Source organism: Hyperolius riggenbachi, chromosome 6 (genome assembly GCF_040937935.1).
Source record: "Hyperolius riggenbachi isolate aHypRig1 chromosome 6, aHypRig1.pri, whole genome shotgun sequence".
NCBI lineage: Eukaryota > Metazoa > Chordata > Amphibia > Anura > Hyperoliidae > Hyperolius > Hyperolius riggenbachi.
The window spans coordinates 130,634,890-130,647,361 of record NC_090651.1 but is presented as its reverse complement, the minus strand read 5'-3'; the positions used below and the strand labels follow the sequence as shown (position 1 = coordinate 130,647,361).

The window sequence follows — 12,472 nt, the reverse complement described above, 5'->3', positions numbered from 1 at the left end:
ACCCAGGTTCATCGGTCCGTACCCCATTTCCAAGAAGATCAACGATGTGAATTATGTTGTGGCTCTACCAGTAACCATGAGAAGTACCAAGTCGTTTCACGTGTCACTGCTTAAACCAGCGGTACATGTGGATTCCTCTCCCCCCCCCCCCCCCCCTCTACTTGTTGATGGTGAACCTGAGTACGAGATCGAGGAGATTCTCGATTCGCGTTTTGTCCAAAATTCACCTCAGTATTTGGTTCACTGGAAGGGGTAAAGGCCTGAGGAAAGATCATGGGTTCCGGGACATTGGTTACATGTGGAGGAACTTAGACTTAGGTTTCATCAATTACATCCAGAGAAACCTTGTAGAACGTGTCCGGAGTCCACGCCTCAAGGGGGGTACTGTAACGAGCAGCAGGGACGCCGTTTCTTCCGTCCCCGCCGCTCTCTCGGTTTCCCCTCTCACCCGCGCACACCACCAGACTAGTGCGCGCGCGCGGCCAGCGTCACTGTATTTATGCCTCTAGGAGGCAAGTCAGCTGACCAGTAGGTCAGCTGACATCACAGGGAACGCTCCTCGCCCCTGATTGGCCGGCTGGTGGGGGCGTGACTCAGGGCTCCCCTGTCGGCATAAAAACAGCGAGCTGTCAGTAGCTCGCTGTCTGTTGTCGTGAATACCAGTGTGTTAGCGCTCAGACCATAGACTAGATCTCAGGTGTTGATGCCAAGGACTTCACACCTAGACTAGGATATTGATTGTATTGTATTGTTTACCTGTTTGACCTTGCTCGTTCCTGACTATTCTCTCGCTCTCTGATTCTGTACTTACGCCTATCTGATACCGTTGCCGAACCTTGCCTGACCTCTGACTCTGAGCCTGCTTTCTGATTCTGTACTTTAGCCATCTGATTCTGTTGCCGACTATCCGCCTGCCCCTCACTCTGATTCTGCTTACCGATTTTGTATCTATCTGCCTGTGTGTTGCCGACCTATTTCTGTCTGACGCTTCTACTCACCAGTGGGCCAATTGCCACTGGTGAGGTTACTCCTGAAGTCCTCAGCTGATCTCTCCTGCCTGGGAGGTTAGTGTGGGAATCTTCAGAGTACTACTGTGTGCACCAATCACTCCACACACACACTATTAAAGTTGGTAGCTTTATCGTTCTACTCTATATCTGTATTATTGGTGATTCTGCAGATCAGCTAATAATCAGATATAGTATCTGCATTATTGGTGATACTGCAGATCACCAGTACTCAGATCCTAGTTGCTACACACCGTTACAGTAGGGTTCTCAAACTTGCACAGTTGGTCATTGGGAAATTGGGATTAATATTCAGAAAAGTACTGAAATTCTTGCACTGTTAATGGCACAAGCCTCAAACCTGGTACAGTTGGTCATTGGGTGACTGGGGTTCAAATTCAGAAAAGGAGTAGAGCCACAAATAGCCAATCAATTTTGTAGCATTGCAATGCAAATTATTGATGCCAAAGACCGCAAAGCTCACAAACTAGGTCATTGAGTAATTGAGTAATTGTGTGTTAGGCTTAGAAAAAGTGGGCGCAGCCAACACCAGCCAAATACATACCCGGGCGATTGCGGGTCATCAGTGGGCTGAGACAAATTTCACTTGGAAAATGTAAACTGCAGCCATTTTTACACTGTTTATGATAGGGTTCTCAAACTTTGCACAGTTGGTCACTGGGTGACTGGGATTAGTATTCAGAAAAGTGGGTGGAGCCTAAAAAAGCCAATTAAAATTCACCTATTCATTTTCAAGGGGAATATTTAATTGCTGCCATTCTTGCACTGTTAATGGCACTAGCCTCAAACCTGCCAATCAGATTTGTTTCATTTCAATGCAAATTATTGATGCCAAAGACCACAAAGCTCACAAACTAGGTCATTGAGTAATTGAGTACCTAATTGTGTGTTAGGGTTAGAAAAAGTGGGCGGAGCCAACACCAGTCAAATACATACCCGGGCAATGCCGGGCCATCAGCTACTTACAGTGGTGTGAAAAACGATTTGCCCCCTTCCTGATTTCTTATTCTTTTGCATGTTTGTCACACTTAAATGTTTCTGCTCATCAAAAACCGTTAACTATTAGTCAAAGATAACATAATTGAACACAAAATGCAGTTTTAAATGATGGTTTTTATTGTTTAGTGAGAAAAAAAAAACTCAAAACCTACATGGCCCTGTGTGAAAAAGAAATTGCCCCCTGAACCTAATAACTGGTTGGGCCACCCTTAGCAGCAATAACTGCAATTAAGCGTTTGCGATAACTTGCAACAAGTCTTTTACAATGCTCTGGAGGAATTTTGGCCCACTCATCTTTGTAATTCAGCTTTATTTGAGGGTTTTCTAGCATGAACCGCCTTTTTAAGGTCATGCCACAACATCTCAATAGGATTCAGGTCAGGACTTTGACTAGGCCACTCCAAAGTCTTCATTTTGTTTTTCTTCAGCCATTCAGAGGTGGATATGCTGGTGTGTTTTGGGTCATTGTCCTGCTGCAGCACCCAAGATCGCTTCAGCTTGAGTGGACGAACAGATGGCCGGACATTCTCCTTCAGGATTTTTTGGTAGACAGTAGAATTCATGGTTCCATCTATCACAGCAAGCCTTCCAGGTCCTGAAGCAGCAAAACAACCCCAGACCATCACACTACCACCACCATATTTTACTGTTGGTATGATGTTCTTTTGCTGAAATGCTGTGTTACTTCTACGCCAGATGTAACGGGACACGCACCTTCCAAAAAGTTCAACTTTTGTCTCGTCGGTCCACAAGGTATTTTTCCAAAAGTCTTGGCAATCATTGAGATGTTTTTTAGCAAAATTGAGACGAGCCTTAATGTTCTTTTTGCTTAAAAGTGGTTTGCGCCTTGGATATCTGCCATGCAGGCCGTTTTTGCCCAGTCTCTTTCTTATGGTGGAGTCGTGAACACTGACCTTAAAGAGAACCCGAGGTGGGTTTGAAGAATATTATCTGCATACAGAGGCTGAATCTGCCTATACAGCCCAGCCTCTGTTGCTATCCCAAACCCCCCTAAGGTCCCCCTGCACTCTGCAATCCCTCATAAATCACAGCCACTCTGCTGACAAACAGCTTGTCAGAGCTGGCTGTGTTTATCTCTATAGTGTCAGTCTGCTGCTCTCCCCGCCTCCTGCAGAACTCCAGTCCCCGCCTGCATCCCTTCCCTCCCTGCTGATTGGAGGGAAGGGACGGGGGCAGGGACCGGAGCTATGCAGGAGGCGGGGGAGCAGCTGAGACTGACACTACAGATGTAAACACAGCCTCAGAGCATGGCTGTGATTTATGAGGGATTGCAGAGTGCGGGGGGATTTCTCTGCGCTCTTGGGGTAATTTTGGTCGGATGGCCACTCCTGGGAAGGTTCATCACTGTTCCATGTTTTTGCCATTTGTGGATAATGGCTCTCACTGTGGTTCGCTGGAGTCCCAAAGCTTTAGAAATGGCTTTATAACCTTTACCAGACTGATAGATCTCAATTACAGTACTTTTGTTCTCATTTGTTCCTGAATTTCTTTGGATCTTGGCATGATGTCTAGCTTTTGAGGTGCTTTTGGTCTACTTCTCTGTGTCAGATAGCTCCTATTTAAGTGATTTCTTGATTGAAACAGGTGTGGCAGTAATCAGGCCTGGGGGTGACTACAGAAATTGAACTCAGGTGTGATAAACCACAGTTAAGTTGTTTTTCTAACAAGGGGGCAATCACTTTTTCACACAGGGCCATGTAGATTTGGAGTTTTTTTTCTCACTAAATAATAAAAACCATCATTTAAAACTGCATTTTGTGTTCAATTATGTTATCTTTGACGAATAGTTAACGGTTTTTGATGAGCAGAAACATTTAAGTGTGACAAACATGCAAAAGAATAAGAAATCAGGAAGGGGGCAAATAGTTTTTCACACCACTGTATCTTATAAGTTTATTTTCACTTCAGATTCCCTTTAAATGAGTTCACATAATTTAATTTTACAATTATAATTAATGTATTTTTTGTGCGCATGTAACATCTTAATTGTTATTGGACACTGCACACACATATCTTATTATGTTTTTCCTAAGACCAAGGTGTGTCGACTGGAAAAACATCCTGATTTTGCTGCCACTGGTCGTTGGAAAGTTACTACAGAGCACAAAGGACAAATAAAGACAGCCATCTTTGATGCAGTTTTTGTCTGCTCTGGTCAAAATGTGAATGCTATTATGCCAATTGACACATTTCCAGGTAATAAATATTTATACTCTAAAAGTTACATAGAATGTTTGTAAATTTCTTTGAATGAACTACAAATGCAAACATTTCTAATTTGTGAAGCAAGCAAATGATTTTAAAGAAAATCTGTATTCACAAAATGAAGTATAAACAAACATCCCTGCCTGTTTGGGGTCATCTCCTAGCCCCCTGTGTAATATTTTTGCTGCTCTCCGCTGCAATAAAGAGGGTAAAAAAACTGTTTTATAAACTGTTTTGTAAACAGAAAAGATGGCCACCAAAACAGGAAGTACATCAGGAGAGCAGTGAACTCAGTTAATACTCAGTGAGTACACAGAGAATTCAGTGAGTTACACATTGAATTCAGTCTCCAGAGGTTATGTGCAAGTTTTGAAAGAGCTCTGTGTCAATGAAGCATGACAAGCTGTGTTAGAGCCTGGAGTCGTGTTAGCCTGCCAGGCAGCTTCCTCCTCAGCCAGCTATTCTTTGTTCAGTTTATCAGTCTGTGTTTATCAACCTCACAGATAGCAGACAGCTGACAGTGAGAGCAAGGGACATTGTCTGTGAAGAATAATCATCACAGGAGCACTGGAGGGGCTTGGAAGGAGTTAACTTGTTCACATTACTGAAGAGTTGGCAGCCTTCCAGACAAATCCGACAGGGGAAAGATAAGTTGATTTATTACAGAGATGGTGTAAGTAGAAAGTGCTGCAGTAAGCCAGAGCACAATGGAACAGCCTTAGGAACTTGTAGGATAGGAGAAATACTGCTGAAATTTTTGTTACGGAGTCTCTTGAAGAGAGACGTTATAGACATTCTTATCTTCATCAGTTTAGATTAGAGCTGGGGAAAATTTTTGAGAGAGAAATTTTGCATTCAAACGCCACAGAGGCGTTTGGCTTGTTACACAACTAATTTCAGTTACTCCTTGATTTTGCCTGATGAAACAGATTATACCTGCAAAATGTGTCACACATCGGAGTATATAATAAAGTGATTTTTATTTGAAATCAACCAAATTGAGTCATTTATAGAGAGGAAAGTCCACCACTACCTCCCTTTTTTTTAAACTGCTTTTAGCAAAGTAAGCTTCTCTGGGAAAAAAAACATGCTGCTAGCGCTAATCCCGAGCCCGGGTCGGGTGGCTGTCAGGCAGGTTATTGTAGAGCATACAGTGGAGTGCCACTGAATACTTACTGCCCTGGGATCCGGACAGACTCTTCCGTGTCCTCTGATGCTCTCGATCCCTCAGGTGAAATTGCTGTCTGTCACATGTCTACAGAGGACAATCTCACCATACAGAGATAGAGCACCCCCCAGAGGACAGGAGGAAGAAATGTAGCGCTAGATCCCAGGGTGATGAGTTCCGTGCAGGGGCTGCCTGAACTTGAGGAGGGGTTCTCTGGCATGTAATTAGCTCTGAATTTAAAGAACAACCATAACCAAGAATTGAACTTCACCCCAATCAGTAGCTGATACGCCCTTTCCCATGATAAATCTTTTCCTTTTCACAAACAGATCATAAGGGGGCTCTGTATGGCTGATATTGTGATGAAACCCTTCCCACAATGTGATGTTAGGACCATAGTTCTGACATCACACTGTGGGAACCTTGTTGCATTTTGGGAATTAACAGCTATTGACAGCTGTTTCAAACTGCCAAAAAAGCAATCAGCATCTCCTTTCACTGACATCACCTGCCAGCAGTAAAATTGCCATCATGTGATAAGTGTCAGAATGTAAATCAGGGAGAGGAAAGATTTTACAATGGGCAAACACTGACTAAACCACTTATACATAGTTATTGTAAAAATGAAGCACTTTTTTATTACATTATTTTCACTGGAGTTCCTCTTTAAGGTCTAAAAGCAGAAAAAAATTGCACCGCTTTAGATCCTAAAATCCAAAACTACTTAGAATGCCAAAAAGGTTAAGGGAATGTATCACTGTAGATGTTATGTGTCTAATTTTCTAAGAGTAAGGAATACTGTCAATGGTTCCGGTGGAGGAAAAGATTATACAATTAGATCATTTATAGCCTGCCTCATATTGTATACATAATAATGTGTCCTAATTATGCCCTTTAGGCTGTAGACACACTATAGGCTTGATTCACTAAAGTGTGATAACTGCTATCACAGCAGTTATCACGCGAGCAGCCGCGCACAAAGGTTTGCGCACGAACAGCGTTACTTTGCGTGATAAGCGAAGGTTTGCGTGTGACCACGTGCGCTGCAAACCTTCGCTTATCACGTGAAATAACACTGTTTGCGCGCAAACCTTTGCACGCAGCAGCTTGCGTAATAACTGCTGTGATAGCAATTATCACACTTTAGTGAATCAAGCCCCATGAGTGCTTCCTGAATGCTTTTCTGACCATCATAGCTTTCTGATCATTATTAACCACTTCAGCCTACAGGCCATTTTACCTTAAAGTGAACCTCTAGACTAAAAATCTACTCAGCAGCACTTAAAAGGCTTGGTGTTTCTTTAACAGTTTTGCAGCATCAGAACTTTGTTTTTCTTACCCAAGCCTCATTTTAGCTGCACAGTAGAAAACTGCCCGGGCATTTTTTCCCCGATGCTGTGCAAAGCATAATGGGATTTCTGATGTTATTCTCGTTCTGCTGTTTTGGTGCAATTTTCTTTTCAATTTTGAATTTGAGATTTGAAGCCTAGCATGCGCAGCTGGGAGGGGTGATCAGGACAAAGGACAGTTGGGACTGTGTCTCATGCTCCCTGTCACCTCCTTTCAACCAAAAAGATGGTTGCCCCAAGAAAAAGATGGCTGCCCCCATGAAATCACAAACATTTGCCTGTTCTTTTAAAACAGGGTGGGTAAGAGATTATATTATCTATCTATTTTAATTAACATAACTAATGTAACTTAATGACAGTATGTTTGTTTAGGCTGAAGTTCCCCTTTAACGTCAAAAGCAATTTTTACAGGGGCGTGGCCAAGATGGCGAGCGGCTAACAGCCTGAGGAAAGAGCTCCACCGTCCAGCAGCTGAAAACCAGGGCCGGGCCGAGGCATAGGCTGGAGAGGCTCCAGCCTCAGGGCGCATTATAGGAAGGGGCGCACAATTCATTCAGCTGTCATTCCTAATTGTGTATGAAGCAGAAAGAAATAAGAAAAGGGGATACATAGCAAAGACTGCAAGCCAGATAACTAGATATTAAGGTGTTGGGGAGGTTGTGGGCCCTGTGGCCCTCTTAGTCTAATAGTAATCAGTGTGTGACGGCTGGGGTGGCGGGGATGGAGGGGCGCACTTTGGTGTCTCAGCCTTGGGTGCTGGAGGACCTTGTCCCGGCTCTGCTGAAAACCCTACATTTACCCCACCGTTTCTCACCCCCGACTAGGCTAATCCATCACTCTGTGTCTGCTGCACCTGCAGAGCAAATCCTGGAGTGGTACAATCCTCCATCGCTGCCAGAGCATGAGTTGAAATCTCTCCCGCTCCCGGCTAGGGAAGACTCAGCAGGCCCCTGCCGCACACACCGCACGGCTGACTGATTTGCCCCATACGAGACATCCATGATGGCACAAAGAGGCAACAAAGCGAACAGAGAAAAAGATAAAGCTAAAGATAAGGGGGAGAAGACCGACCCCCCCAGATCAGCTGGGACCATCGCAAGCTCAGCCTAAATCAATTCCAAAGAACAAGCAGATCGTACAAGACCCAGACCATGAGGCTGAACAAGATGGCGACCAGCTACTCCCGCCAGACCCATTTGAGATTCTAGATGCAATCAAACAATGTCAGGCCTCCCTCGCCATGAAAATGGACACTTATGAAGCGGGTCTTGGTTTGCTGCGACAAGATGTCTCCACATTGAGGGAACACGCCACAGAAACGGAACGTAGAGTGTCTGACCTGGAAGACACTCAGCAAGGTCACTCACGTGCCATTCCGGCCATGGAAGAACACCTGCAGGAGCTGGAACACATTGCTGAGAATCGTAATTGGCGAAATAATCTTAGATTGCTCGGCTTACCAGAGGGCACAGAAGGCGACAAAGTCCCTGCTTTCGCAGAATCCCTGCTACGAGAACTTCTCCCTGAAGATACCTTCTCCCCATTCTTTCTCATCGAGAGAGCTCACAGGATGCCAGTCAAACGTGACCCACCGGGAACCCTTCCCCGTCCGATCATTTTCAAGCTACTAAACTATCAAGATCGGAATGCAATCCTGGCTGCTGCTAGGAAAGCGGAAAATTTAGTATATGAGAATGCCAGACTTATGCTTTTTGCAGATTTCACTACTGAAACCCAGAAATTACGTAAGTCTTTTGCACAAGTGAAATTAATGCTACGGGAGAAAAAAATTGTATACGCCATGATGTTTCCTGTGCGTCTCCGCATACAAGATGGTGAGTCTGTTATTTTCTTTTTGAGAAACCAGAAGAGGCTACCTAAATAATTTTTATACGCACATCCTTATCTCTATGATGCTTTTACTTCTCCCTTTTCTGATAACTGTGGCTGATGTTTATTACCGGTAAATTGCTAAAACTGCATTAGAAAGCAGCATCTTGGAACTGCATACGTTTCTGAATGCCTTAATCTGCATTTTTTTACCAGCATGGAAAATGAACTCCCTTGTTTCTTAAGGCTTGGTGGAGCTTAAAGGCCCATACACACGTCTGATTTTTTGGAACGACGGGTCGTTTGAACGTCCCGTCGTTCAGACGTCCGCCCGGGTGTGTGTACAGACTGTCGTTCGCATGATAAGACTGAGTTTGAGCGATTCGCCGGGCGGATGTTCCAAAACATCAGACGTGTGTATGGGCCTTTAGTTCAACATAAACCTTTTCTTCTCTTGTTATCTCCTTTTTATTGCTTTATCAAAGTTGAGTTTTACACATAATAGACTGGACTTTCATTCCTGATATTAGGGTCTATAGTTTACATTACCTGCTATACTATACGGGTAGTTGTACCGAGTTCGTTGATGAGTTTCATAAATACTCAATGTATGTGCTAACTGTTACATGACAAGAATAGGTTTGTTGTTATACGATAAGCCTAGTCCTCTTTAATACCAAAGGTGCTGTCAATATACTGTCTTTAATTTTATGCCATTGCTTATTTATCACAATGCATATAAGTGTTTCATTTAGATGTTGACATATGCTGGTTCCCGCTGGCTTCTCGGGATGGGGGATGTGCTGGGGGATAGTCATTGCAACTATTCCTTCATTCCATGCTTTGGCTCATGCCAGTCTGTCGGCCGTCCCCCATCATGAGTTGGCTCTTAAAATGACCTTAGTGCTCTGCGTGCACCGACAAATGACTCCTCCTATATATTACCAAAATACCTCTGAGGTGATATGCCGGCTCTGGGGGGGTCCTTTTTGGGATGCACTTCATTGTTGTTCTTGCCCTGCCCGGGGGGGGGGGGGGGGGGGGGGGGAGAGAGAGAGGGTTAGGGGGGACGGAAAGGGTAGCGGGCCCCATCACTGGGCTTCTATATTGGAGTCCCCCCGGCCTGCGCCTGCTCTGTCCCAGTGCTCCCACCGGGGTCATTGGACGAATCAGCTAATCTTTGAGACCTTATTGATATGAACCATTTGATGGCGCCTTCTGAACTGATGGTGACTATTGCTGATGGCCTCCCTAGTGGCGGTTGCGCTGGTTCGTGGGGGGGCGGTGGGGCGGTCAAGGTAGCGGGCCCCGTCACTGGAGTCTATACCCCGGCTCACGCTGGATCTGTCCCCCGCCCCCCCCCCCCCCCCCCCCGGCCCTGGTTTTAATTGTAGTTGTGCAAATTTGGACAGAGGCGCCAGGCATGTTAAAATGATCTAAAAACAACTAAAAAGGAGGAGTACAGGTGGACTTACCTCCTGAAATGATGGACAATCGAGATTGTTCAAATCGCAAATAACAATTTATTTTGGCACTCCGCAACGCGTTTCGCAGGTACAACCCGCTTCATCAGGCAAGGAGTGCAAGCTCAAAAAGGTCCAATAGTGGCAATGCGCCTCATTTCATTTATTGAAGGTGTGTGGTGTCTGCAATCTTACTTTGCACCACTAGATGAGGCTAGAAACACAATCCGGATTTACCAGGAAGTGTTTTTTTTTTTTGTTTCTTTCGTTATTATGAATGGACATGGCCTCTGATTGGGGTTATGTCCATTCATTACAGGCACTTGCTTCTCTTACCCAACTGCCAACTTCGAAATACCGCCGGGTACAAGTGGCAGTCGAGTGCGCATGCATGCGCACCCACCGCTTAAACACTGGATGCGTATATGCATCCAGTTAGACTTAAGTGGAGCCTGTCTGGATGACTATAGTCATCCAGATAGGCTGAAGTGGTTAAAAATATGCTACCATTGATTTGCATGGACTTGCAGTAAAATTATTGTAAAATTGCCACGATCACGATTTTTGTAAAAATCACGATTGCTGCAATTTTACTGCGATTTTAATGCAAATCAATGGGAGCATTTTTTGAAAAACACTCAGAAAGCTGTGATGGTCAGAAAAGCACCAAGAAAGCGCAAATATTGTGTCTACAGCCTAAATTTGGAAAATCGCAAATAAAATGTAAGATCCAGTAGCACATAAAAAAGCTAATTCACAATACAGTTTATGTTGCAGTATATGGCTACTCTAGAGCTGAGATTTACCCATTTGACTCAGATTAAGAAAAGTTGGATGGTCAGAGAGGGTTATTGGAATATCTTGGGCAGAACCAGTGGCTCCATTTTTACAGGAGAGGTGATTTATGTCCTCTTTACAGTATACATGTTTTTTTACCATTTAGCTTCTTTCCCTATCCAAAGTAGTATGTTACGCCATTAGAGGTGATCAGTGAAATGCTAATTATTCGGACTAAATTTAAAGTAGCAAATTGGTGTTTTGATATATATATATATATATATATATATATATATATATATATATATATATATATATATATATATATATATATATACAGTATTTCCCTTGGGTTTAAATATTTCCCTTGGAGCTCCTTCCATCCCCTCCTCTTTGTTTTGGTTCCTGTGATTTAAACATTTTAGGTTGGGTCATGCACATCTCTTTCAACCTTGGATGTTTTACAGAAAGAGGGGAATGTTGAGAATGGAAGAGAGGAGTGGCATATAATAGATATTTAAAGTGGATCCGAGATAAACTTTTACTCATTGCATATTTTTGTTCCTTTCCTATTGTCTATAGGGCATTCCTCAAGCCAAATACTTTTTTGTTTTGTTTTAATGCTCTATAAACTAAACAAGCCTCGCCCACAGCTTCTCCAGAGTGCCTTGGCATTTTGAGAGCCATGTAGCAAGGGCTTATGGGAGCTCAGTCTGGGCAGGAGGAGGAGGAGGTTTCTAGCCAGATATTTCAGAGGCAGAGGGGAGGAGGAGAGGGGAGTGAAGTTAACACAGGCTGAGGGCTGGAGATACAGATCAGCTTGCCTGTGTGTAATGTGACAAACAGAACATGGCCACTCTCATTGTATCACAGGAATAAATAATCATAAACTGTTGAAGCTGTTTGCAGCTTGATTTGCTGTGTAAACTATCTACACTTTAGAAAAGTGTACTAGTTAGTTTTTCATCTCGGGTCTGCTTTAAAGAGAATCTGTATTGTTAAAATCGCACAAAAGTAAACATACCAGTGCGTTAGGGGACATCTCCTATTACCCTCTGTCACAATTTTGCCGCTCCTCGCCGCATTAAAAGTGGTTAAAAACAGTTTTAAAAAGTTTGTTTATAAACAAACAAAATGGGCACCAAAACAGGAAGTAGGTTGATGTACAGTATGTCCACACATAGAAAATACATCCATACACAAACAGCCTGTATACACCCTTCCTTTTGAATCTCAAGAGATCATTTGTGTGTTTCTTTCCCCCTGCAGATCTCATGCACTGAAGTTTCAGGCTGCTCTTTTCTTCCTGCAAACAGCTTTGCCCTTGTCTATAATTCCTCAGTATGTGAAAGCCCAGCCAGCTCAGAGGACGATTTATCCAGCTTGTAAAAGATAAGATAGGCCTAGTGCACACCGAGCGGTTTTTGGAGCGATCCGCCGGCCGCATCCACCTGTAAAAACGCTTGGCTAATGTATTGCAATGGGATGGTGCACACCGGCGGTTTGAGGTTTTTGCCCAGCCTCAAATGCGCCTCCTGCTGCATGTTTGCGGTTTTCGGAAGCGTTTCGTCCTCAATGTAAAGTATAGGAAAAACGCAAACCGCTCTGAAAAACGCTACTTCAGAGCGGTTT

General features: G+C 43.8%; 1 protein-coding gene across 1 annotated transcript in view; it reads left to right on the top strand.

Annotated features, from left to right (window-relative positions):
• Nucleotides 1-12,472, top strand: part of LOC137522549 (dimethylaniline monooxygenase [N-oxide-forming] 2-like) — a 93,510-nt gene that overhangs the window by 58,812 nt on the left and 22,226 nt on the right. The window contains exon 4 of the mRNA XM_068242629.1: nucleotides 4,082-4,244. Within this exon, the coding sequence (XP_068098730.1) occupies nucleotides 4,082-4,244 (163 nt within the window). The remainder of the gene's footprint in view (nucleotides 1-4,081; nucleotides 4,245-12,472) is intronic.